General features: G+C 44.6%; 1 protein-coding gene across 2 annotated transcripts in view; it reads left to right on the top strand.

Moving 5' to 3' along the window:
* The first annotated feature begins 1,447 nt into the window (after positions 1 to 1,447).
* TMEM273 (transmembrane protein 273) overlaps positions 1,448 to 27,575 on the top strand; it is a 36,801-nt gene continuing 10,673 nt past the window's right edge. The window contains exons 1-5 of one of the 2 annotated variants that reach the window (XM_077822117.1): positions 1,448 to 1,581; positions 6,166 to 6,219; positions 7,700 to 7,810; positions 10,746 to 10,770; positions 21,206 to 24,823. In XM_077822117.1, coding sequence (XP_077678243.1) covers positions 1,527 to 1,581; positions 6,166 to 6,219; positions 7,700 to 7,810; positions 10,746 to 10,770; positions 21,206 to 21,275 — 315 coding nt within the window. In that variant the 5' untranslated portion in view covers positions 1,448 to 1,526 and the 3' untranslated portion in view covers positions 21,276 to 24,823. Of the gene's footprint in view, positions 1,582 to 6,165; positions 6,220 to 7,699; positions 7,811 to 10,745; positions 10,771 to 21,205; positions 24,824 to 27,575 lie in introns of those variants that run through there. The other variant, XM_077822118.1, reaches the window with a different exon arrangement.

The raw sequence follows: 27,575 nt of genomic DNA, 5'->3' as shown, positions 1-27,575 counted from the left end.
CAACCCCTAGAGAAAGTTCCCTTCCAGAAAAAAGAACAGGAGTTCTTTGTGGCACCTTAGAGACTAACAAATTTATTTGAGCATAAGCTTTCATGAGCTACAGCTCACTTCATCGGATGCATGTAGCTCACGAAAGCTTAAGCTCAAATAAATTTGTTAGGCTCTAAGGTGCCACAAGTACTCCTTTTCTTTTTGTGACTACAGACGAACACGGCTGCTACTCTGAAACCTTCCCTTCCAGAGATGCTCTAGTTCAAACAGGAATACTTTGGGGAAGGTCTCTGGCCTGTGCTATACAGGAGATGAGACTAGTTTATCACAGTCATCTCTTCTGGCCTTTGAAGCCATGAATCTGTTGAATCCATGAATCTGCCAGTTTGTTCTCTGTGTCCTGTCTTCACCCCAGGTCAGCATGTTTTATTCAAGTACATAAAGGTTGTTACTAAGAGGAGGGAGATAGCTTGTTCTCATTAACCACTGAGGATAGGACAAGCAGCAATGGACTTAAATTCCAGCGGGGGAGGTTTAGGTTGGACATTAGGAAAAACTTCCTAACTGGCCGGGTCATTAAGCACTGGAACCAACTGCCTAGGGAGCTTGTGGAATCTCCTTCACTGGAAATTTTTAAGAGTATGTTAGACCTGTTTTGGATGGTCTAGATAATACTTAGTCCTGCCCTGAGTGCTGGGGACTGGACTAGATGACCTCTCAGGGTCCTTTCCTGTCCTATGATTCTATGCTTCTTGTTAATAGACACGGGCACTGTGGGTTTCCTTTCCAGGCACTGGCTTGGATTGATGTTTTGTCAGCTCATACAAGGTTTCCCCGGAGTCCTGAAAGGCCAGTACCCCTCACCAAGGGGCCAAAACAAAACCCACATCCAGACACTGGGAGGGGTTGGGATCTGGATGTAGATCTAGTGGCTCAGACTTGTCTCTTTAAAGAATATATGAAATAGTTAAAGTTGAGCTCCAAATATTTGGCAGCGTTCAGGGGGTTTCTGGTAGATGGTTATTATTAAATCTGAACCAGGGCAACCCCGCATGACAAAGTCACACCCCTGTAGATTTAAAGGACTATTGCAAAGACCATTTCACTACTAGAAAAGGAGTATTTGTGGCACCCTAGAGACTAACTAGAGACTAGCTTATTTGAGCATAAGCTTTCGTGAGCTATAGCTCAGTTCATCGGATGCACTACTGATAGTGTTTGCAGTTCAGTCATTGCTTCTGGAAGAAACTTGTTGCTAGGTCAGGTTATGCTAAATAAGCAAGAGGTCTGTATTGGCCTGAGTCTGTTTGCAATCCACCATTTCCATGCCACCCTTTCAAGCAGGGACATGTTTGCTACTTTGAACTTAAATCCAAAAAAGGGAACCGATATATCTGCAAACGCACAGATAATCAGGATGTGGCTGCTGTTTCCTATCACAAACACGTGACCTGAGTTGGTGGTTGTTTTTCCACACTGCAAAAGAAAGAAATCCAGCAAGCTTAGGTGATACTTTTGTGTCACTGAACGATACAATGATCTTCCTGACAAGCTGGATTCCTGTCCTAACTACGTTTCTGCTTCTCTTATGTAAGTGATCCAATGTATTTCCTTTTTGTCTCTTTCCACAGGCTAAATATTTAAGCTCTGGGGTGGTGCTATACTGTTTAGCTCTTGATCGTGCTGGTGCTGTTTATTTCTCAGCTGGATTATGTGCATGCTGGGTTTTAAAGTTTATTTCTCTGCAAAGTGAAAAGGGAATATTTATCGACGGGGTGGTGTTATTTCGCGGAGCTTTCTAGACAGAGTTTCATAGCTGGAGTGCAGCAGATATATGAGGGATCGGACATGACAAAACGAAAGGCACAGTTCAGTTACATACCTGCTTCTTTGCTGGTGAGAGAGCTGATGGCTGCAGAGCGTTCTCCTAGGGATTTCACTTACAGGGTAAATAAAAAGCAATAGTCTATGTGCATTCTGTGTGCAAGCCCCTTTCTAACCTCTCCATACACCTTGCTTAGCAATTCACATGCCACTCTGGACATGCAGAACATAAAGTTTTCTGGGTGTTCTCAGAGCACCTGCCAGCATCTGGCACATTTGCTTTCACAACAGCCCTCCCATGAGATGGGTTAGGATTATCCAGCCCCATTTTACACATGGGGACACTGAGGCACATTGAGGGGACGTGTCAGGAAGAGCCCTACTAAGAAGGGGCAGAGCAGAGCCTGCAGCTCATGCAAAACATCCAGCCAATATGCAGATTAGCCTCGTTTCTATTGATTTATGGGATTGGGGAGTCATCTGCTGCTACTGGGGGCCACGCCGCAGCCTTCCTTCTCAATGGGAGTAATCACAGGAAACTCATTAGCCTCATACAGCCTCAAAGAGTTACCCCAGTGCAGCTTGCAGCAGTCCCACATGTGCACACAGGTCATTCTAGTTCAACTGCACTGTGGATGCAACTGCACTGAGACTTGCTCCATTGCAGTGGCACCTGACAGAGCTGTAAATCCTTTGTCGGAGAGGCAAGGGGCGTTAACAGGGTGTGTGTGTTTTACTCGTACTGCTGTAGCCAATGCCACATCTCTCCACTGCAGATAAAGCTAGGGAGGGGCCCAGATTCCTGTCTCTGGGTGGGTGTTAACATATGGCCCATAGTGATGAAGAAGGAAGGACTCAGTTTGCCTGGACATCAACAGTGCCTGACTCATGAACCAACCCATTAGTCTAACTGTTGTATTCTTGGTGTGCAAATGCCATAGTACCTAGCCCAAATATTTTCCTTTTTCTAATAGCTCAGGAATGATTTCCATCCTCCCTGGATTTCTCTCTCCCCTTCATGTCCATGGGTAGTCTATATTTGTCTCCAGAGTTGTCTGCCCACTCAAGGTTTGCTGTCTGCCTTTCCCCCCACTCCACCTCTCAATATTCCAGGACTCTGCCTCTCTCTCCCTCTACCCACTTGCTTTCCCCAGCACTAATAGCACTGACCACATGCCAGTGGTGGCTACTGAGATGCCACAAGGCCATTTGTTGATTGCTGGAATGCTGTGAAGAATGGGAGGGAGGGAGAGATCTGAAAAAGTAAAGAGGGAAAAGGTTTCAAGGGACTAGAAGATGAAAAGAGGCTGGAGAAAGTGCTGATCGCCATGAGAGGTGAGGCATCGTATTGATACAATTCACAGCCAGATGATGACTGGGAACATTTGACATGGTTTATTTTTCATGTTATTGTTCAGCAGTGAGATGTGAGGGATGAGCAATTGATGTTTCCTCCACACCAGTCCGCACATCACAGTGCACCACAGAGCCCTAGTTTTCTCTGCACCTTGGCCCATGGACACACGTACACAGTGAAATTCACCAGCAGAGTTGTACACAAGGGTCCATTTCACATTGCAGCAGTTCACAGTGTGGGTCATTTAGTTATGATTCTATTCTCTGTATTCTGCCCCTTTATATTTAAGGTCTGCTGGGGTGGGGAGAGCATTCACAGTGGAGGTTCTTTCAGACTGAGAGATGCTCTGGTGCTGCTCATGGAGACATTGCATTTGTTCTTTGTTTGTTTGTTGTTTTTTTTTATCTAAAATGCAATCCATCTAGACTGGAAATGCAGGTCTCACTCTTTGTGCTCATGACACAGTCAAACCTTTTCCTTTTCTTTGAAACTGGGTGGATTCACACGAATGTCAGGCTGGATTTCAGGTTCAAACAAGAACTCAGAGCAACACTCAGTTAAAGCTGCTGAGTTAAACCCTCATAAGACAGATTGTGAGCTCTTTGGGACAGGGACTATCTTCCTGTTCTGTGTTTGTTCTGTGTTTTCCAAACACAAGGGAATCCTGATCCATGACAGGGGCTTCTGGGTACCACCACAATACAAATATATTTGCATTATTGTGCAAATTGCATATTGCACGTGAGTTTGGTAGTGAAGGGAACAGGACGAAGGACCATCAGTTGGCCCAGGTTTGCTTGAAAATGGTCCAGTGGTCGCTCAAAACCAGAGATAGTTCTGTAAAGTTGCAAAGTTATGATCAAGATCTAACTATTTCCAAAATTATGGGGGATTCAGATCTGGGAATTATGTTTGGCACATTATAGAGATGGCGGCCAGTTGTAAAGCTGGATCTGGACTTCTCCAGAATTTGGGGGGTATTCAAAGCTATTCCCTTCCTTTCTGCTGAGAAGTTGCAAACATTTCAACAAACCAAGCTGATTTTGTGGGTTGCAACAAACATGCGAGCAATGCATGGTTTCAGGTGTGGTCTCCATGACACAGCTCTTGTCACGTGGAAGAAAACAACCCGATTGTTTTACATATAAGTGAAGTTAAATTCAGAAGCAAATGGTATTTAAACTGCACCCACTAGCTATTATTAAATCAAATCCATATTGAAGCGTATGAATTGAAAGCATCATCCCAATTCCTATGGGCTTCCAGAGGCCTCCGTCCTTCCCTTTTTAAAAAGAAACTAATAATTAAATCTCTATGTATTAAACTGACCTACATGAAATAGTCCATGTAAAATATGATTCCTGCCATAAAACACATAATCCACCACCAGTTTAATTCCATTAGAAAGCAGTCATGAAGGTCTCTGTATTATGATCATTAGGATAATAAAAGTAATACAATATTACTTTTCTTATGTTTGAATTTAAAACATTCTTCATATGAGCAGAAAGAATAATTAAGGGGATGGGTAGAAGGAAGGCTTTTTTTACATTTATAATGAAAGAAATTCACATGCTGAAGCAAAGTGAATTAAGTTAGTTCTTTGGTTTCTAAATTAAAACCTAAGTGTTCCACACCCTTTCCTCCCTTAGAGCCTTTCAACATCATTTTAATTTCCTCTTTTGTACTGGACACTGGTCATGCAGTGTTGTCCACTCTTGCGGGTTTATCATAGCTGTTTTTCATGAAGCCTCAGCTCCTGGAGTCATGTGACTACAATAGGAAAACAAATCATTTTTTAAAAGTAAGTTTACAGCCCTCCTGATTGCAGAGTTAAGTTTTAAAATGTGAACACTGAGGGCTCAAAAAGCATCTGGACATTTATATGGCTTAAAATCTCATGATTTTTCAAGCCAATCTCAAGATTTTCTGAAGCCTTAATATGCAGGCTAGATTTGTTCCAACATAAATCCATTGTCAATCACTGAGATTAATCCAGGCCTCCAGGTCTGGAGCCCTTTCTCTGTTATTAGCATCTTGGTAAAGGAGACAAGAGCTTGCACCCTTCACGAAACACACCGAGGAGGAATGATTCCTTACGTGAACTTTTTAAAATCTGCATAAAAATCCCATCTCGGTGTCTGTGTACCTAATGCCATCAGGTGCCACTGCTGTCATTCTGAGCAGAGCTAGTCGGAAATGTTCTAGCAAAAATGGCCTTTTTTCCTAAACCAAAGTTTTTGCTGAAAATTTTCATTTCATTAGAGATTTTCAATGAAAGACCAAAATCTGGAGGAGCAGGGGGAAATTGTTAACATTTTTTTAGTGGGAAATGTTAATTCCTGCCCCCCCCAGCTTGAAATTGTCCATGAAAAACAGTATTTTCTGTTTTGCAGAAGCTGATAGCTCAGAATGTAGGCCGCACACGGCTTTGTGGGAAAGGATGGAGCTTGGCAAGTGGCCCTATGATGAAGTGGGAGGTTGGGGCTGAGGGTTCTGGAAAGTTCCCTCTCACACCATCACATTTTCCCTTGTGAGACAACATCCCCGAGGAGACCCCCTCTGTCAGCAATCTCATGCTGAAGGCTGGACTCGTGGTTTATGCAGGACCTGAGCAGATGTTTTTACTGGGGAGGTTTGCCATGGGTGGATCTGCCTTTCCCAAGATGTTTTAATAGAGTCATCAGATTTGGAATCTCTCGCTTGTTTCCAGTGGGAATGATGACATTTCAGACTTGTCTCCCATGCGTGCAGCCTACAGACTTGTAGAATGGAAAGGCTGATGCCAGTTCCTCAGGAATGTCCCCATTAAATATCATTCTGATGATGCATCTCTGCTTTACAAGGACTTAGATCCATTTATAAGCCCTATGTACAGCTATTAATTGATCATATGTTATATCCTAGCATGATGCCTTCCAGCTCTATTTATCAGGTAAGTACAGTCACTAGCAGGATACAATACATTCTCCTATATATCATTTTTATTTCAGATTTCTGGAGTGCAAAGGTCTCTGCCTCTGGAACATCCGAGGAGGAGGAAATAGGTGAGTCCATCTCAGGCTGTTCCCTTCTGTACAGGGGTAGAAGCCAGGAACTAAGAAAGTGCAGTCACAGCAACAGCTATATTTAAAGGATTTTAGACTTTGTATTTTCATGAGATCATGAAACGGGAATGCAGACCGGAACCCCAAAGGCTCGGAGCAGGGGCAGTATACGGTCTGCGAACCTGCTTTTTTAACAGAGTAGAGCCATCACGTGCTTCGTAAGTCATATCTAAAAACGCTGCTCTCTCTCTTCTGCAAAAATTCGAACAGCAGAGTTGTTGAGTTGGGGGCTCACGGCTCCAAGCCTTCCTGACTTTTACAAAGCCACTTACTAGTATCCCAGGAAGTATTCGCAAAAAGAAAAGGAGTACTTGTGGCACCTTAGAGACTAACCAATTTATTTGAGCATGAGCTTTCGTGAGCTACAGCTCACTTCATCAGATGCATACCGTGGAAACTGCAGCAGACTTTATATATACACAGAGAATATGAAACAATACCTCCTCCCACCCCACTGTCCTGCTGGTAATAGCTTATCTAAAGTAATCTTCAGGTTAGGCCATTTCCAGCACAAATCCAGGTTTTCTCACCCTCCACCCCCTCACACAAATTCACTCTCCTGCTGGTGATAGCTATTACCAGCAGGACAGTGGGGTGGGAGGAGGTATTGTTTCATATTCTCTGTGTATATGTAAAGTCTGCTGCAGTTTCCACGGTATGCATCTGATGAAGTGAGCTGTAGCTCACGAAAGCTCATGCTCAAATAAATTGGTTAGTCTCTAAGGTGCCACAAGTACTCCTTTTCTTTTTGCGAATACAGACTAACACGGCTGTTACTCTGAAACCAGGAAGTATTATTATAATTAAAACTGAAATACAATTGCGAATATAAAGACATTACGCATAGCAATGCCGTAGCCTGGCTTTTAAAATTACTATTAATATTAACATAGCAATCAGTGTGGTACCCCATTATGTTATGTGCTGTACAAAATACACAGTTACAGATAGTCCCTGCCCCAAAGACCTTACAATCCAAATAGACAAGGTCACATGGGATGCCAATGGCAGAATCAGGAATAGCACCCTTGTCTCCTGAAATACAAGCCACCAGCCTCGTCTCTAGCCCACACAGGTTTTCCTACTGACCCCATGTCTTACTGAAGGTTGTTCATTTACTCACTGATTCACAAAGTTCAGAAACCTGCCATGGGTCCCCCAGTCACCAGTTCCAATGAGCACAGTTCTACTGTGGGAGATGTGAATTAGCACTGCAGGTGTGTGGCTGAGGAGGGTCACTAGCTAGCCCCACACATTCAACTTATTTTAAAGTGGGAGAACTAATGTGGCCGCCATTTGCCAAGAATAAGGCTCAGGTTAATTTTGGAATCTTTGTCCTATATCCCCACCCCCCAAAACACCAAATATTTTATTATTTAATAATGTGTATTCAGTGATTTATTTTCATTTCTCCTTGCAGACCCCAAGTATGTTATCATAGGAGTTACCCTGGGAGCCTTCCTAGCAATTGGGTTTTTAGCACTAAAGATCTGCATGATCAAAAGGCAATTGACTGACAGTGACTTTGTAGGTAAGAGAAACATACTCTTGCTTTCTGACTTTCGACAGAAATTCTTCTCACCCATCAACAGAACAAATCTAAACTCCATTACTCTGCTCCGTTGGTCAGAGTAGATCTGTGTGTAGTAAGAGCAGAGTATCTGCTGGGTGGAGCTGCAAAGGGAATTGTGTTTGAAAAGGGTACAAATTTCAGATTTGAAATCCCTGACATCCATAGATCCCCATGTTTGAATCCTGACATGGTCAACTCAGCTTTCCAAAGGAAATAAATTGCATTCTATACTGTGTAAGCATCTTTTGGAGGAGACCTTTTTAAAAAGGGTCCTACCTACTCTGCATGTACGTTAAAGATCCTATGGCACGTTAGCGCTGAGTAGGTGCCTGCACAAGCATCCTGACCAGAATTTCCACTTCCCCCACTGTACTGGTTCCAGCCTTCCTCCTCAGAGGGTACTGTCTGATTCCTGTAACTTCCATCAAGGTATATGCCTGGCAAAACTCTCACTGGCGTCTAAAGAGAGCAGGAACAGGAGCTTGGCTTGTAAGATGCTGTTGGGTTCTCTGGGATGCCAGTTGCTGCAGGAATGTATGCTTTTACTGGCTGCAGTATTTAGGGCAGAGAAAAGCTCAGTGGTCTCACTTCATAGCTCTTGGAACCCACACCTCCTTTGGTTTCAGACCACATGACTTCACAGGCCACATAGAGTGTTGAGTTCAAACCCGCAATTTAAAGTGAAACTGAGCTGAAACTGCCTCCTTTCATGTGAATATATAGCAGTTTAAAAGAGAGCATAATTTGCCCCACTCACTTCCCTGTGGGGAGATTTTGACCCTTTGACTTCCCTGAGTGCAGACTTTGACTCATTGGCATACATCCTCTGCACAGAGAACCTCTCAACCAAGATTCCAAAATGCTTTATGAACTAAAACACAGAGTAAAGAAAGGGATAATTTCTCCCACCATGGAAATGCAATCAGCTCTGGTGCAGGACATGATAACAGCACATAGCAACACTCCACAGCAGTTGAGAGCAAGGAATAAAGAGGAATACCAAACCCTGCTGCAACTATAATGAGAGATGAGGCCGCAAAAAAATACTTACCCAGATTGAAATTTTTCCAGAACACCAGTTTTAACAGCCTCACTCTTGCAAAAAGACCCATGGGATTTTTAAGAAGTACAAGATCTCAGGAGCTCAGTTGTACTTGTCAGCACCTCCAATAGCCAGAGCATGGGTTAGAGGGGGACATATTGCCTGCCGAATCACCAGCAACCCTTCATCCAGTATCCTCGGTTTTTCTTGGAGGTCTTGTGTCCCAAGCACTGCAGAGCTGGGCCTCAACCAGTACCCCAGATCCAGACACCCCAGTGCTGAGGGAATCCTTGGAAAAAACCTTCTCAGCCTCATAGCCTGAAAACTTGTGTTGTCTTGAATGACAAAATACTGATTTTTAATACCTTTCTCAAGCCACCTTCTATTAAAAAAAAAGGCATCTTGAATTGCATTATAGTACAAAATGGAGTCATGATGCAATTTCATGTAACATGACCATGGAAAACAGATAAAAGAAAGCCCCCCTCCCCCCCCACTTGAGGGAAATGTAATTATTATGGACCCAAGCAGGTATTGTCTTTAACAACATTTCTGTGATGAATTCCACTTGGATATTTACATGCCCAATAGCAGGTGAAGCACAATTTATCAGTCATGCAGGGAACTGATGCTAATCTAGTCGCTGTTTAGATGAAGGGAAATTTTAAGCACGTAGCCAGTTTGTGCCATGAAAACCATGCCACGTATTAAAGAGGAAAATATTGTGAAAGACACTGGAATGTTCACAGAGAGAAAGAATGAGAGCATGGCTAGGTGTTTGCTTTGTCATCCGTATTCTGCATTTTAAAACATTTGCTTCTGTGGTTGGAACATTGTGGTAATCTTCATGCAATCAACAGAAGTAAAGGCTTTGCCAACATGGTAACCACCTAAGCCTGTTAGGTCAATAGCACTGCAGGACAAGTAGCTCCAACACCAGCCCCACCACCTAGCTCCGTAGTGGGGATGGCTTAATGCAAGTGGTTTTCAACCTTTATCATCTGCGGACCCCTAAAACATTTCGAATGATGGTGCAGATCCTTTGGAAATCTTAGACACAGTCTGCAGACCCCCCTGCCCCCCTGACAGGTTGAAGACCACGGTTGTATGGTAATGACAACCTTTTGCAGACCCCTTAGACATAATCTGCAGGACCCCCAGGGGTCCGTGGACCACAGGTTGAAAATCACTGGTTTAGTGGCCTCACCTTCAGTGTGGCAACAGACTGTCCGAAACCACAGGGTCAGATCCTGCTAGGGTTGCCTCACCCCTTTCTTCTAAGGTAGGTATTTTGATTCTATGCTGTTTTGTGTAAATGTGGGTCTTTTAAAGGAGAACTTAGGCATCCCACTTTATGCTGTATAGACACTGAAGATTAGCTGTTAAGAGGGGAGGCCTAAATTTCTCTTATTGCCACTATATAACAGGTCTAAAAAAATCATGTCCATTCCTCCTAATTCCCTCATCATCATTTATCTGTTCTCAGAATTGTTTTTCACTACATTTGGGGCTGATAAATGAACCAAAACCAGCTGTGGTATTAGCTACTGTGCAGTTTTGAAAAAGCTGAATATCAAATGTTCCAAATTAAAGGGTTCAGAAAGAATTTGGAATATTATAATATAATATATTACATTTTATATTGGGCTTGATCCTGCTATCCATTGTGAGACAACAGTCCCTTTAATGTCAATGAGTTTGCCTCTGTAAGATTTGGTAGATCTCCCTCCTTAGCTACACTACCTAGGTTCTCGTGGCCCCATCACCATGGTATCCGAACAGGCCGATCAGCTTTGCATTTCTATCCCTGGTATCTCACATAACCACCTATTCTTACTGTTCTCTCTTCAGATTCAGACAACAGAGTGGATAAAAGGTAAGGGTCATTGCTGTCAGCAGTTTCTATGGTGCTTTGGCATGAGAAATGTAAAGTTCAAATTCCCCTCCCCCTACATGTATTACTGCTAACACTGACAATGCTTTAGATAGAAATATATAAAGGATACAAACCTGCATGTAAGTCACTAAGGGTGAGATTTCCAAAGGCATTTAGTAGAGTTGGGCAGAGAATGGAAATTCCATTTAGCTGAGAATTAAAAAATTTATTTTCAGTCCGATTAGGAACAAAATCCCAAAATTTCAAAATTCTGCCAATATATAAAATCAGAATCTAAATGAATTTTTCCTATGATATTATAATATATAATATAACACAAAATACAAAAATTCAAACTAAACTTTTGAAAGGAAAAATTAAAATGTTTTGATTTGAAAATGTTGAAATGGGACCCCCCCTGCCTTTTTTTCTCCAAAACAAAATTTCAGGGAAATTGACACCATTTTGTGAATCATTTTTATTTTAATGGAACTTCATTCTACCACAGAACATTTTCTGACCAGCTCCATTTAGCCACCTAAAGATGCAGATAGATGCCCAGTGTGAATTACATAAGTGCCTGAGCAGGTTGGGGTGCCTGACTGCTATGGAAACAATTGAGAGAGACAAGGTAGGTGAGGTAATATCTTTTATTGGACCAACTTCTGTTGGTGGAAGAGACAAGCTTTCAACTTCACAGAGCTCTTCCTCAGGTCTGAAGAAGGTAACCTGAATTTCACAGCAAAATACAAGGTGGGACAGCTTGCTAAGCAGAAGGGGTTCACACATGTTGGAGGAGACCACTTATAATGAAGTGAGCAATTAAGGGCTAGCAGGCAGCAGGATGTGTTACAAATTGTTGTAATGAGCCATAAAACTCTGCTAAGTCCACAGTTTTGAGTGTCCAGCAGAGTTATGAATTGAAGCTCCCAGGCTCATCTTGTGAAGATGTTGGGCAGGTTTCCTTTGAGGATGAGAACTGAGAGGTCAGCTATGGAGTGATTGCTTTGTGAGAAGTGATCACCCACAGGTGATAAGGGTGTTTTTGTCTTTTATATTTTTTTCTGTGAGAGTTCACTGGAGAGCATAGTGATTATCTGGTTTCATCCACATAGTTGTTATTAGGGCATTTAGTGCACTGGATGAGGTACATCAATGTTGTGATAGGCATGTGGAGGACCCATGGATCTTGAAAAAATTTTGTGGAGGGTGGTGATCATCACAGCAATGGAGATATGTCTGCAGGTTTTGCATCTTGTACTGGCAGGGTATGGTACTGCCTTGAGTTGGTGTGTCCTGGTCTATGGGGAGCTTGTGTTTGATGATGAACTTGGCAAGACTGGAAGGCCATAAGATGGGGTTCAGGAAAGATTTATTTCCAGATGTGGTCCCCATCAAGTATGGGAAGAAATTTTAATGATACCCACTATGGTTTCCAGTGTGTGTGTGTGTGTGTGTGTGTGTGTGTGGACAGGGGGTAGGTGACAACTAGGATATGTGATCAGAGGAGATTTTATTTCCGCATTGAAGCAGATTCTCTTGAGATATTTTGATGGCCTGTTTCATAATGTGATCTATTTCTCTAGTGGAATGTCCTTGTTTGGTGGAACCATTGTCAGAGGCAGGATAATAGTCGTGACGGACCCTTGGTCTGACCCAGCACGGCAGTTCCTATGTTCCTAAGAGTGAGTCACAGAACTAAAGGCCAGAAGGGACAACCAGATCATCTAGTCTGACCTCCTGTCTATCACAAGCCACTAGCACCACTCAGCGTCCGTGCACCAAACCCAAAAACGGAATTGAGACCAAGGTATTAAAGCCCTCAGGAGACTACACTCTTTTGTGTGAGAACTTTTAGGCTGTAGAATAGGCTCTCAGGGCAAATTGTGGAAGCTCCATTGCCTGGAACAATTAAAACTGGACTGGACAAAAACCCATGAAAACAGAAGAATTACTTCTCTGCTATGCAGAGCCAGTTAAGGCTCCCTGATTCGATGTCAGCCCAGCCCCAGTATCTGCTAGAGCAACCTAGGAGTTGCTGTAACTTATGCCAGTGTAGAATCAGAAGAGTGGAGCTCCACTAGCCCCTAGACTGCCCCCTACTCTAGGGATGGATGGGTTGGCTGGCACCAGAGTTGGCTATGCTGGCTTTATGCCAGTAAGGTGTTGCCTTCCACAAAGGGTATTCTCTGCTGACCATTTACAGCTTGAATCCAGCACACAACCATAACAATCCTGCAATGACTGGGGTATGCATGACCTGACTGTTGTTTTTTAGCGTTTAGCTGCTTCAGTGCAATGTTATGGACCCAGTCCTGGGAGGCATTGATCTCCTATTGCTTTGAACGGGAGTCAGCAGCACTCAGTACCTTGCCAGAGTGCTCAGCATCTAAACATTTTATTAAGTATTACCATGACTCAGCCTATCCACCCATATGATGTACCCCACAGCAATTCAGTTATAAGCACTGGCCAAAATACCCACAACAGGATCAAGCCTGGGAGCTACCGTCCCATCACAGCATCCTCCAGAGGGGTAAGGAAAAGCTCTGACAAAGAGCCCCTAGAAAACCTGGCTGTTTTATACACAAGTGATGTCACTGCCAGTTACTGGACCTTAGCTAAAGCTAGGAGTTTTAGGGTTGAATCCTGCCCTCTGGTTTTGTTAAGACAAGATTCATGGCTGGGCCCCTTTCTTCTCAAGGTTTCCTTCTTATCTCATAGATTCATAGATATTTAGGTCAGAAGGGACCATTATGATCATCTAGTCTGACCTCCTGCACAACGCAGGGCACAGAATTTCACCCACCACTCCTACAAAAAAACCCTCACACCTATATCTGTGCTATTGAAGTCCTCAAATCGTAGTTTAAAGACTTCAAGGAGCAGAGAATTCTCCAGCAAGTGACCCATGCCCCATGCTACAGAGGAAGGAGAAAAACCTCCAGGACCTCTTCCAATCTGCCCTGGAGGAAAATTCCTTCCTGACCCCAAATATGGCGATCAGCTAAACCCTGAGCATATGGGCAAGATTCGTCAGCCAGATACTACAGAAAATTCTTTCCTGGGTAACTCGGATCTCACCCCATCTAATAGCCCATCACAGGCCATTGGGCCTATTTACCATGAATATTTAATTACCAAAACCATGTTATCCCATCATACCATCTCCTCCATAAACTTATCGAGTTTAATCTTAAAGCCAGATAGATCTTTTGCCCCCACTGCTTCCCTCGGAAGGCTATTCCAAAACTTCACTCCTCTGATGGTTAAAAACCTTCGTCTAATTTCTAGTCTAAATTTCCTAGTGGCCAGTTTATATCCATTTGTTCTTGTGTCCACATTGGTACTGAGCTTAAATAATTCCTCTCCCTCTCTGGTATTTATCCCTCTGATATATTTATAGAGAGCAATCATATCTCCCCTCAATCTTCTTTTAGTTAGGCTAAACAAGCCAAGCTCCCTGAGTCTCCTTTCATAAGACAAGTTTTCCATTCCTTGGATCATCCTAGTAGCCCTTCTCTGTACCTGTTCCAATTTGAATTCATCCTTCTTAAACATGGGAGACCAGAACTGCACACAGTATTCCAGATGAGGTCTCACCAGTGCCTTGAATAACGGTACTAAAACCTCCTTATCCCTACTGGAAATACCTCTCCTGATGCATCCCAAGACCGCATTAGCTTTTTTCACAGCCATATCACATTGGCGGCTCATAGTCATCCTATGATCAACCAATATTCCAAGGTCCTTTTCCTCTTCCGTTACTTCTAATTGATGCGTCCCTAGCTTATAACTAAAATTCTTGTTATTAATCCCTAAATGCATGACCTTACACTTCTCACTATTAAATTTCATCCTATTACTATTACTCCAGTTTACAAGGTCATCCAGATCCTCCTGTAGGGTATCCCTATCCTTCTCTAAATTGACAATACCTCCCAGCTTTGTATCATCCGCAAACTTTATTAGCACACTCCCACTTTTTGTGCCAAGGTCAGTAATAAAAAGATTAAATAAGATTGGTCCCAAAACTGATCCTTGAGGAACTCCACTGGTAACCTCCCTCCAGCCTGACAGTTCACCTTTCAGTAGGACCCGTTGTAGTCTCCTCTTTAACCAATTCCTTATCCACCTTTCAATTTTCCTATTGATCCCCATCTTATCCAATTTAACTAATAATTCCCCATGTGGCACGGTATCAAATGCCTTACTAAAATCTAGGTAAATTAGATCCACTGCATTTCCTTTGTCTAAAAAATCTGTTACTTTCTCAAAAAAGGAGATCAGGTTGGTTTGGCACGATCTACCTTTTGTAAAACCATGTTGTATTTTGTCCCATTTACCATTGACTTCAATGTCCTTAACTACCTTCTCGTCTCATTTTGCCATATTCCTTTCTAACTCCTAAACTATACATTTCTTCATAATAAACTAAACAAAACAATTATTTACTGCACCTGGGGCCCAATTAACCATATTTTCTTTATTTCTATTACCTCAACCCAAACCTTAAATCAGATAACACTGGTATTGCCAGGATCACTACAAGTTTAGCACAAACAATGCCTGTTTCTTGTGATCTCATTCTTTTTGGTCGCATGCTTTAAGCCTATCACTCATGTCAAGATCCAAACTCAACTGAAAAGCATAGTTCATTCAGAGTTAACGTGCATCTGTGTTCCTTTAGCTGGATAGGAACAAGTGTAGCCAGCCTTTCCTATGCCACCGGAGATGGCAGCACACATGTCAGATATTCAGTGACATAGCCTGACCCCACCAGAATATGGGACAAAGCCTCTGAACTGATTGGGAGAATGTTTATGTTAATCACTTCTGGGCAAGTAGAGCTCAAAAAGTTAATCAAGTATAAGGGTTTTCTGAAATTTAATCAAATATTTTCTATACACACATATGCATGACAGATGCGGGAGTTTCTCCCTGCAGGCTGGAAGGCTGAGGCAGGTTCACTTACAAACCGAATGGGTGAGAGTCACACAGCTCAGCTTCTCATCCTGACTGTCCCTGAGTTCAAGGCTGTTGAGAGCTAGGCTTTTGTTTCCTCCCATTATGGAAGCAGGGTCTGGTCACAACATTTCCCAGCATTTTGGGATGGGGAGTTTCAGATCTGCGGTCGGTCACTAACCTAGCTTGCGTGTCCAGTTCCCTCAGCTGGAATTGAGGACAGTGACCCTGCTCCTTATAAAGTGCTCTGAGACCTACAGGTGAAAAGTACCATATGAGAGTTAAATACTGTTACTGAGGCCCTGGCCTGGCTGTGAGACTGCAAACAAAGAGAGGGAAGTAGTTGTGATGCTGGTTTTGTCATGACCATTGCCAACTGGATTGAGGCTACCAAACCAGTATCAGATGGTTGCTGCACCATACTAGTGACCTCTTTTCTCCTTATTCGAGTACATCCAAATAATATGAGAGCTCTTTCACTGGAGCTGGCAAGTGTGATTTACAGCTCAAGTGCAGCCATGGCAGTGTGAGTGGCAGGGGAGACTAGCTGCTCTGAACATGTGCCTAGTGTTTCACCTGGAACTGTGCTCAGGACAGCTGGTCCCTCCTGCTCCATGTCTATTTTTAGCATGCTAGCTCAATCACAGCCAGTACGGGTATGTCTCCTTGAGGTGGACATGACATCTTCCGGCTCCAGTGCCGACATACCCTAAGATGAGAGGGGATGGGGAGGGAGCATATGGATCTATCTCCTGCGTATTATCCGGACCGCCTGCAGGGATCTTTAGTCGCCAGGAAACTGTCCAAAACTGAGTTAATTTTTTCTGGAGTTTGCCCTTTGCACGACCCAGTGTGCAGGTATCTGCTGTAAGTCAAGGAAAGTCTCTAGGACCATGTTAATTCAGGTTTTAATGCCATCCCAGAAGCTTGAAACAATTGGGCACGTCCCAAACACATATGCAAGTGTAGCTCCTCCATCCCCACACCTCCAAAATAGATCTTTGGGGGCAGCTTTAATTTTGTAATTTTGTGACCAATACCCCAGAAAGAGGATATTTCTGTTGAATGAGACATAAAGAGAGGTCCAGGGTCATTTCTTTTTCTGATTGCTGTATTCCCCTATGGGGGTAAGATATCTATTGCCAGTTCTTTGGTTTATTTTGGCCTCATTGCAACTATATGAACTCTTTGATGGGTTATTAGGCTTTCACACAGTATAGTTGCCAGTCTGGGGAAATAGTATAGCTCTCTGCAAAACTGGAGGAGTTCAGGCACTTCGGACAGCACAGGTGCTTCCCAGGCCAAATTCTGAGGTGACAGAACTGAATATGTTGCCATATTGCAGTACTTGGCATGTTGTATTGGGGTTGTAGAGAGGTCAGTGGTGTGATCCAGCCTTCAGTTATTAAGTGGGATATATATAGCATGCCACATTCCATCCAGTTTTCCACTTTATCTTCCCCCCAATTTCTAGCAGGGGATTCCACCAGACTGGGAACTCTACACGAGAAGAAGGGTGGAATTTGGGGTGGCATGCAAAGTTGGCCCATCACTGATTGCCTGTATGGATGGCGGGGATTAGATCTTTATGGTATCTACAGTATCCAGAGCCTAAAATAGCTGTGTGATGTAAAAGGGAGGGCAGCTCCTTCTTGACGCTCACCTGTGTAGGCATTTTATTTGTGATAGCGTATGCCCATGGCATGGCCCTGCTTACAAAGGCATGATGGGGCAGCCTCAGATTTGGGAATATAATTGCCCTAGTTCAACGGGTAGCTGAAGTCTCTTCAAGGAAATGGGTGGGTGTTCCCCATTCTCCATACCAGTGGTCTCCAAAGTGGGGTGCGTGCACCACAGGGGGTGCGCAAGACGAGCCAGCGGCACGCCAGCGGCAGCTCTTCTACCTTTGGTTCTGCGGCGGCAGAAGGAGCGCGCCTGCGGCAGCTCTTCCACAGAGCAGCTCTTCCCTTGTTTTTTCTCCGGTGGCACGCCTGCGGCAGCTCTTCCATGTTTTTTCCTGCGGCGGCACGCCTGTGTCAATTTTTTTTTCCCCCTGGGGGGGCGCGATCAAAAAAGTTTGGAGACCACAGCTCCATACTTTAGTTTTAAGGAGATCACTGATTTTCTGAAAATAGGGTTGGGGTATTTGGTGTGGGAGACCCTTGAGAACATATATTAATCTGGGTAATGCATCCATGTTACCATGTTTATTTCTCCTCAGAGGCTGAGGAGTATAGTTTCCCATTTACTCTGGTCACTGGTGACTTGTGTGATAATCAGGTCTAAACGGATTTGAGTTATTTGCTTTATATCTCTGAGGATTAGGATTTCTAGATATTTTAATGCCATCGGCTGCCATTGGAAACCTCACTGACTAAGCAAGGCCCTGTATGCCTATTTAGCTAATCTTAACACGGAGTTGATTGTATATCCATGGGTGGCAGGTGAAGCTTCCCCTGGGGGAGGTTAGCTGCCTGTCCCACCTCTTTGTCCCCAGCTCCGCCTGCACTCCACCCCCGCTCCACCCCCTCCCTGCTCGGCCCTTCTCTGACATCTCTTCCCATTTCCCTCCCCACCCCCTGCCTGCCTGCCGCTCACCTTCTTACTCCCCCGCCAGAACCCTGTGCCCGCTGCGAGACTCCCCACCCATAGCTCACCTCCTCACCCCCCTGCCTCCCCTGGCCTATTATACCCACCGCCCATCTGGAGAAGCCCCTGAACCTTTCAATGAATTCTAATAATTTGGGTATGGACCTCTGTAGGTTAGGGAGTAGAACCAGCACATCATCTGCATACAACATAATTTTTTGTTCTATATGTCCAGTCTTAATACTCATTATATCCACACAGCCCTGGCTTGTGCATGCCAAGAGTTCCAGGGCTGTGTCGAAGAGCAACAGGATAGCAGGCAGCCCGTAATGTGAATAGTTCTGAAATGTAGTTATTGGTGATCACCCAGCTGGAGGAGTTAGCATAAAGCAATGGTTTTCAACCTTTCCAGATGACTATACCCCTTTCAGGAGGCCGATTTGTCTTGTCTGCCCCAAGTTTCACCTCACTTAGAAAGTACTTGCTTACCAAATCAGACATAAAAATACACAAGTGTCACAGCACACTATCACTGACAAAGTGCTGACCTTCTCATTTTTACCCTATAATTATAAAAATAAATCGATTTAGAATATAAATTTTGTACATACATTTCAGTGCGATACAGTACTTGAGCCTGTTTTTCACTTGTGAGCCTTATCTGAAGCCTGACCCTCAGGCGTCAGGGCTGAAACAGGTAAGTTAGCTTCACGGCTACATTCCATCTAAGGTGCACACCTGTGCAGCCGCGCAGGAGGCCACCAGGGGCTGCACACTTAATTAGCAGAGCTGCAGAGCTGCACAGACGTGCACACTGTACTCAGGGGTGTGGCCACAGGTGGGCCTAGAAGATGGCAGTGGGTTAAGGTGGGGAATAGGTGGTAGGTGGGAGTAGTGGGGAAAGGTGGGGATGATGATGGGGGTGCTTGGGGTGTGCAGGACTGTGGCAACTCCCCCAACCTCTCCCCGCAAGTCCTGGGGCTACGCTGGCTGAGACGCCTCTCCCTCCCAGCTCCAGGGCTGTGGTGGGGTGAGACGCCTCTCCCTCCCAGCTCCGGGGCTATGATGGGGAGAAACGCCTCTCCCCTGGCCCCAGCCCTGGAGCGGCTGGAAGAGATGCCTTTCCCCCTCTCCCAGGACTGTGGCAGGGAGAGGCACCTCTCCCCCGGCCCCAGCCCTGGAGCTGCTATGGCGGGGAGAGACTCTTTCGCCCAGCCCAGGTGCTGCTGCAGGAAGAGAGGACTGGGGGAAGTCCCCTCTCTTCGCCATAGCCCCAGAGCAGCCTGCACTCCAGACAACTTCATCCCCAGCCCCACCCCAGAGCCAGCACCCCAGCTGGAGCCCTCATCCTCCGCACCCCAACCCTCTGCCCCAGCCCTGAGCCCCCTCCCACACTCCGAACCCCTTGGCCCCACCCTTGCCACACATCACATATGGTGCACAGAACAAAATTCATCTGCGTGTGGATGGGAAAAATTAGAGGTAACATTGCTTCACAGGGCCCCCAGTGATGTGGGACCCTGGGCGACTGCCCTGCTTGCCATCCCCTAATGCCAGCCCTGCATTTGCGAGCCCCCTAAACCCGTCCTGTGACCTCCTGGGAGCTGCAATCCGCAAGGTGAGAAACACTGATCTAGGTGAGTTGAGTTCCCCCTGGAAGACTTCTGCATACCTCCAGGGGTACGTGTTCTCCTGGTTGAGAACTGATGTAGGACAGCTTAATCCAGCTGATAAAGCGTCCCCAAATCTGTGTTCAGACTAATTTTTCTTTTAATTCCAACCCATTACTTCTTGTTATGCCTCACATAAAATAATTTCTCTCACTCCCTGGGCCATATTCTGAACTGGGGTAAATCAGTATAATTCCATTAAAGTCCAGGGATCTACACCAATTTACACCAGCCAAAGTATTTAGTTCACTTCCACTCCTCCTGGAAGTCAATCATTCCAGCCTCTTGAACTTCTTTGTAGAATTTATCTGAGTTTCCCACAATATGTCAACATCTTTTGGGTATTATAGTTTCCAGAATCAAGCACCACATCCCTGGTACAGAAGCACTAAATAAGCAGTGAGAGACACATGCCTTAAAGTGTATGCAGCCCAAAATCACATTGGCAGTTCATTAGGAAGTAATTAACAGCATTTGCCTCTTTATTTACACAGGTACATATAATTATTTAAGCAATAAATTCATAATGAGATGCCTGTAAACACAATGGGATATTTACTAATAGTTTGAAAGCCTAAAAGGTTTTAGTCATCATGCTGTCAGTTAACGAAACAGTCATTTTGATGTCAACTGACAATTATTAGGTGTCATTTAAAAAAAAATTAATAGCTCACATCAGTTTCAAATGCCATTTTGGTGTAAGCTTGGTAAATTATAATGCCTAAAATATCATGCAAGTTTAATGTATTAATAAAAATGTCTGGGCACATTTAATGTTGGCAGTATTTTGAGTTAATTACAGTACGTGGCAGACAGATTTATTTTGACAGAAAGAGACAAAGAAAGAGACAGACAGAGGCAAGGAGAAGGACAGAGAGACAGAATATTTACTCAGAAAGAAAATATACGTATTTTAAAACCTTTGCAATAGCCAGCAGGAATTTTTTAACTCAACGAATCCTGAGCAATGCATACACTGACCCCCGCTCCCATACAGCTCCCTGTATCAATCACCAATGTAAATCACTCAGTGTGAGATCGTGTTTTAAATGCCATGCACAAGTCATTGGGACATTTGAGGAAGGAGGGAAGGAGCTTGGCAGCTGCATACCCAACTGCCAAGCCCGGCAAGGATTTTTTTTTTCTTTTCTTTTCTGCTACTAGGAATAGCCTCTGAATGTTATCTGTTTTTCCATCTCGTTTCTTCCAAGGTATCTGCTGCCTTTGCTAGGCCCTGTGGCGTTGCCAGTAAGGCTGGTGAGATACAGCTTGCTCTTGTGAGTTATGGCTTTGCAGCATGTTTACCATTCCTTTGACTAACACATGAGCATGTGAAATTAATTTGAGCATGTATCATATACCTACTACTGGATGGAATCAGAACTGCTCACTTCTGTGTCATAGTCCCTATACTATTAACAGCTAATGGAGATTCTTTCTCCAGTAGGCCAAATGGTAGGGATTGTGCTTTTGTGACCACGGAGTGCAGCATATGAACTGTCTGTTCATTTTAGGCACATGTAATGCACCAAATCCCCTAGTATCCTGTTTCTCCTAACCTAGCATATTGAGAATGGTTAAGTCCTTGGCTACCACATATTTCTTATAGTACTGTAAATAAAAACAAGCTCCAAGGAAAAGCTCCAAGGAAAATTCCCCTTGAAATAGATGCAAGAGATAATTTAACAGCAAAAAGCATACCATTCTCTATATAACACTACAACATACATAATTTACTCTATTGCAATGTACATCTCTGTTTATATCAAGGGTGGACAAAGCACCACCTACAGGTCAAATGTGATCCATGGAGTTCTACAAAGTGGTTCATGGCCACCTACATTTCTAATATTGAGGTATTGTTGATAGAAGACATGTCCTACAATGCTACCTGCCATCGTAATCTAATTATCCTCCACTTTAACCAAGATGCCATGTTGGGATCTGTTTTCTCCATGAGTTGAAACTTCCTCTAGCATTTGATTTAATATGGCACAGAAAGATGGTTTTGACTCTTGGCTAGTATCCCTCACTCTGTGAAAGACACTGGGCTTTGCAATGCATGCCTTGACTAATATACTGTACAAACTATTCACACACAGCAGTATACATTCCATCTATACCCAAGTGAGGGCTAAAATCTCAGCAGCTATACCATCCATTGAAATTGTATCTGTTTAAGAGGCTGACACATACTGTACTGTAAACAAGTTCTCAGAGAAGAGCACTCAGAATAGCTAGATACCAAAAATACACTTGCAGAGAAATTCTCTTTCTCTCAGAGCTCATTTCTCTCAGAGTTCATTCCCTTGGCGTGGGGTGGGTGGTGAGTGAGATTATACACAAAGAGAGCAAGACAGGCGGCCAGGAATTTCCTGTTATTTTAACACACACTACAGCTGTTTTGTGGATTTTAACGTTTTCAGCTGAATGTCCTCCTCTCTGTGGAGACTGCCAATGTGAGGGTAATGCCCTTTGTGATGGGGACACCTTTCCATAAGGAAATGGATTGAAAACACCAAGTCATTTCACATAGGGCACTGATTAGTCAGCCGCTAGAAACTGCTTATAACCACTATTCACCCCAGCTGCATTTGAAGCAGCGAGATTATGGAGGCATCGGTAGCAACTCCAAAATTGAGGCTGTGTTGAGATTTCCTCTGAAAGCAGGATTTATAATCCCTCCATTTCACAATTTATGAGTGAATTTACTTTCCACGTGTAGCAGATCAACTCTTCAGAGGCCAGGTGAATTTTCCATCAGATTTTCGCTTACAGTTTTGGAGTGGTGCTATTTTAAATTGCCCTAGCTTGGAAATTTGGCTCCTCTGATGCACACATTTCTTTTTGCCTCCCAACAGATAAAGAACCACATTCACCACAAAATATATACACACACACAAACACATTCATTACATTTGAAAAGTGGCTTATTTCTTAAATATTGAGTTATCCCCTTTATTTGTCACTGTGTGTAACTTTGTGACTTTGTCCTCACCCATAACTATTTCACATTTGGGGACAATGTATACCTTCAAATCAGCGGCACTGCTATGGGTATCCGCATGGCCCCTCAGTATGCCAACATTTTTATGGCTGACTTAGAACAACGCTTCCTCAGCTCTCGTCCCCTAATGCCCCTACTCTACTTGCGCTATATTGATGACATCTTCATCATCTGGACCCATGGAAAAGAAGCCCTTGAGAAATTCCACCATGATTTCAACAATTTCCATCCCACCATCAACCTCAGCCTGGACCAGTCCACACAAGAGATCCACTTCCTGGACACTATGGTGCTAATAAGCGATGGTCACATAAACACTACCCTATACCAGAAACCTACTGACCGCTATTCCTACCTACATGCCTCCAGCTTTCACCCAGACCGTACCACACGATCCATCGTCTACAGCCAAGCTCTATGATACAACCGCATTTGCTCCAACTCCTCAGACAGAGACAAACACCTACAAGATCTCTATCAAGCATTCTTACAACTACAATACCCACCTGCTGAAGTGAAGAAACAAACTGACAGAGCCAGAAGAGTACCCAGAAGTCACCTGCTACAGGACAGGCCCAACCAAGAAAATAACAGAACGCCACTAGCCATCACCTTCAGCCCCCAACTAAAACCTCTCCAATGCACCATCAAGGATCTACAACCTACCCTGAAGGACGACCCATTACTCTCACAAATCTTGGGAGACAGGCCAGTCCTTGCCTACAGACAGCCCCCCAACCTGAAGCAAATACTCATCAGCAACCACACACCACACAACAGAACCACTAACCCAGGAATCTATCCTTGCAACAAAGCCCGTTGCCAACTGTGTCCACATATCTATTCAGGGGACACCATCATAGGGCCTAATAACATCAGCCACACTATCAGAGGCTTGTTCACCTGCACATCTACCAATGTGATATATGCCATCATGTGCTAGCAATGCCCCTCTGCCATGTCCATTGGTCAAACTGGACAGTCTGTACGTAAAAGAATAAATGGACACAAATCAGATGTCAAGAATTATAACGTTCATAAACCAGTCGGAGAACACTTCAATCTCTCTGGTCACTCGATTACAGACCTAAAGGTCGCAATATTACAACAAAAAGACTTCAAAAACAGACTCCAAGGAGAGACTGCTGAATTGGAATCAATTTGCAAACTGGATACAATTAACTTAGGCTTGAATAGAGACTGGGAGCTGATGGGTCATTACACAAAGTAAAACTATTTCCCCATGGTTATTTCCCCCCACCCCCACCGTTCCTCAGACGTTCCTCTTAACTGCTGGAAATGGCCCACCTTGATTATCACTACAAAAGGTTTTCTCTCCCCCCTCCACCCCCGTCTGCTGGTAATAGCTTATCTTAAATGATAACATCCATTTTTTCATGTTCTGTGTGTATATAAATCTCCTCACTGTATTTTCCACTGAATGCATCCGATGAAGTGAGCTGTAGCTCACGAAAGCTTATGCTCAAATAAATTGGTTAGTCTTTAAGGTGCCACTAGTACTCCTTTTCTTCTTGTCACAAGCTTGCACTGTCTCCTTCTCTGGGTGGACATCACTGTTGAGGGGACCCGACCGCCGGATCCCATGCACTTCTAAGCCCCTGGGGTCTGGTTAGACCCAAGCCACTGTTCCTAGCTCTGGGCCTTTGGCACAATCCCAGCACAGACCCTATGTCTGTCACCTTTCCTTGGGATGTGGGGCTCCACAGCCCAGACACTTGAATTCCCAAAATCAGTGCCCCAGCCTTCCCAAGCCCCCAGTTGCTGAGAGCTCTACCTTACTATGAGCACTCAGAGCTTCTTAACTAACCCCTTCAAGAACAACATGGTAGGCAAGCAAGGAACACACATCACTTTTACTCTCAGGAAAGCACAGGAGAGATACAGATCTTTGCAAAACAACCAACAGTCCCAAGGCACACTTCCCCTGTCCGATCTGACCCCTTCTATGAGTCAAAGGTCCGGTCAGCTTTTCAGGCAGAGTCCCTCTTACCCTCTCTCCCTCCCTCCCTACAGCTGGGCTTCTGATATGTGGCAGAGGACAGCCCCCCTCCCCCCCATTTTCAGAGAGCATCCCCCTCTCTGGTGCTGTTTGCCATGTGCCCAGACTGCAAAATTTGGACCCTCCCCCCCCAGGCATGTGAGTCCCACATGAAGGAAACCCATGTCTCCTGAGGCAGGCCAGTCCTCATGTGTCATTCAAAGTTGATTGCCCTCAGTGGCTCTTTCATCATCCCTCCTTGGCAATGCAGCGTGTGGAACAGACTGACCTTCTCAAGGTCACACTGACATTCCCACACAGAATGACACGTAGCAGTTTAAATGGAAGGCACAAAACCAAACAAAGTTCACAGTTTGGATCAGACATGTCACAATCATCATCTAACTTAATTCCCCAATGGAACTGCCCTGATCAATCAGCTATCGGCCAGCTCTCCTCACACACATTCCTGCCGTTTCTGAGAGCAAGGAGGCCGGGGGCAGTCTAGCGTGTGGGCAGACTGGTGTGGAGCTGTGGAAAGGCAGAGAAGATGCTCTGGAGAAGAAATCAAGAGACCACAAGCCCTGCCTTGCTTTTCCTGCCCACAGACACCCTGTGATTTGCTGCCCCGGCCCTGCCCTCTGAAGATCCACAGGAAGTTCAACCGGTCCCTGATGGCAGGGTAAGTTAATGGCTGCCAGCCTCCTTCCACCCCACCATTCATTCTCCTCCCTGGCTCCAGCAGCCCTGCTCATCCCCTTGTGCACACGTGACTTTCTCACTTCCCCACTGTAACCTCCACTTCCCGGCTCATCTCCCATAAGGAGCACTTGAAATATTGCTGCTTCACTGCATACTGACTGAGTTCCCCTCCCCATTCCAGCCTCAACTCCCCTCCAGAGCATCCCACTGCCCGCACGGCTTCCCCACTCTTATGGTTCCAGGGCTAGATGCACCTCTGTCCTTGCTAGTCTCACTGAGTGCATCCCGTCAGCTGTCAGGCCCCATGCCTTTACTCCTCACGCAATTCTCCCACTCTTAGGCTGGGCCCGGGACTACAGCACCCATGTATCAGCCGTGGTTAACCAGCAGCTCCAACTGAGTAATGGCACATGTGGTGCTTCCCTCTATGGGAGTTTGTGACCAGTGGTGGGGAAAGAAACAACCCCAGACTTCCTAAAAACCAGGCTAGCAGGAGGTCGAGCCAGAATCCTCAGAGCCAAGGGCTCTGTCATTGTCCCTTCAACATTGTCAAGTGTTTGCTGAAGGACGACTTACCTTGAGCCATTCTTTTGCTTCCTGCTTGTTTTTCCTCACAGCCCCCTGTTAAACTAAGCCCTGATATTCACACAGTAAACATCCCAATAACTAGTGCAACATACAGTATTCTTAAGTTATTGCCGCACAGCTCCACGTAAGTTACTCCCCCTCCCCTCCTGTTGGCCTCCAAAGGGGACGGGTGAGGGACTTGGCTCTGTCAACCCACAGGTCGTCCTGCAGTGAAGAGCTCCACTCTGCCAAACCATAGGAAGGTGGACAGAGCAGAGGTCCCCTCTGATGAGCCATAGGCTGCTCTACAAAAAGGGGCTTCTCTACAGTTTCTCCCCACCAAGCCTTCTCCCGTTCCGCAGGGCTGAAGGGCTGCTTTTCCCCATCAGAAAGTTTGTGAAATACAAAATGCAAATCCCCTGTGGCCTGCTTAAGCTACAAGGCTCCCCATCTGCCTACCCCATCCCCACACATTAGCCCCTAAGAAGCACAGGGGGCAGACGAGGGGAAGAGTTGCTGCCCATTGAGCCAGAGCATGAGCGCTTGCACTGCTGCTAATGAGGAGACATGTTCTGTGTCTGACAAACTTCCTTTGCCCTGCGAGAGGGAAGTCCTGCTCTGATGAGCCTGATTCCCTATTCTGAGGAGGAGCACTGGAGGAATTGGAAGGAGGCCATGCGCGGTGGCATATGTAATTTTCTAATACAGACTCTCTGAACACATATACCAGAAATTAAGTTGAATGCATAATACTCCTTAGCCCAGGCAAGTGCCACATAATACATGTCACCGTGAATAAACATATTTATTAGAAAATTAGAGAACAATCAAAAGGATACAATATATATAAAAGAAATGTGCAACTGCAGTAAGAAATAACTACCCAACGCATTCACATATACATATTGCAGAAACAAAAATTAAATATCCCTGCTATACAGAGGCCATGTTGCCTAGTGGCTAGAGAACTGGACTGGGACTCAGGAGAGCTGTATTCTAGTCCTGGTTCTCACTCTGGCCTGCTGAGTGACCATGGAAAAAAAAATCACTGTGCCTCAGTTTCCCAATCTTTAAAACGGAGAAAATACCACTTACTTCTTTGTAAAATGCTTTGACATCTACTGATGAAAAGTACTGTATACGAGCTAGGTATTATTATTGTTATTATTTATTTATTACCTTGCACACTTTAATGAGGACACCAAGATTTTCACTGACCTGGGAAACGTGAGGGTTTAAACGGAATTACTACAACAATTCATAGTCAAATCTAATTGTTCAGGTTGGCTGGTCGTAGGTTCCTCCA

Source organism: Eretmochelys imbricata, chromosome 7 (genome assembly GCF_965152235.1).
Source record: "Eretmochelys imbricata isolate rEreImb1 chromosome 7, rEreImb1.hap1, whole genome shotgun sequence".
Lineage (NCBI taxonomy): Eukaryota > Metazoa > Chordata > Testudines > Cheloniidae > Eretmochelys > Eretmochelys imbricata.
Note: the sequence above shows the minus strand (reverse complement) of the source record. Positions and strands in the feature narration are given on the sequence as shown.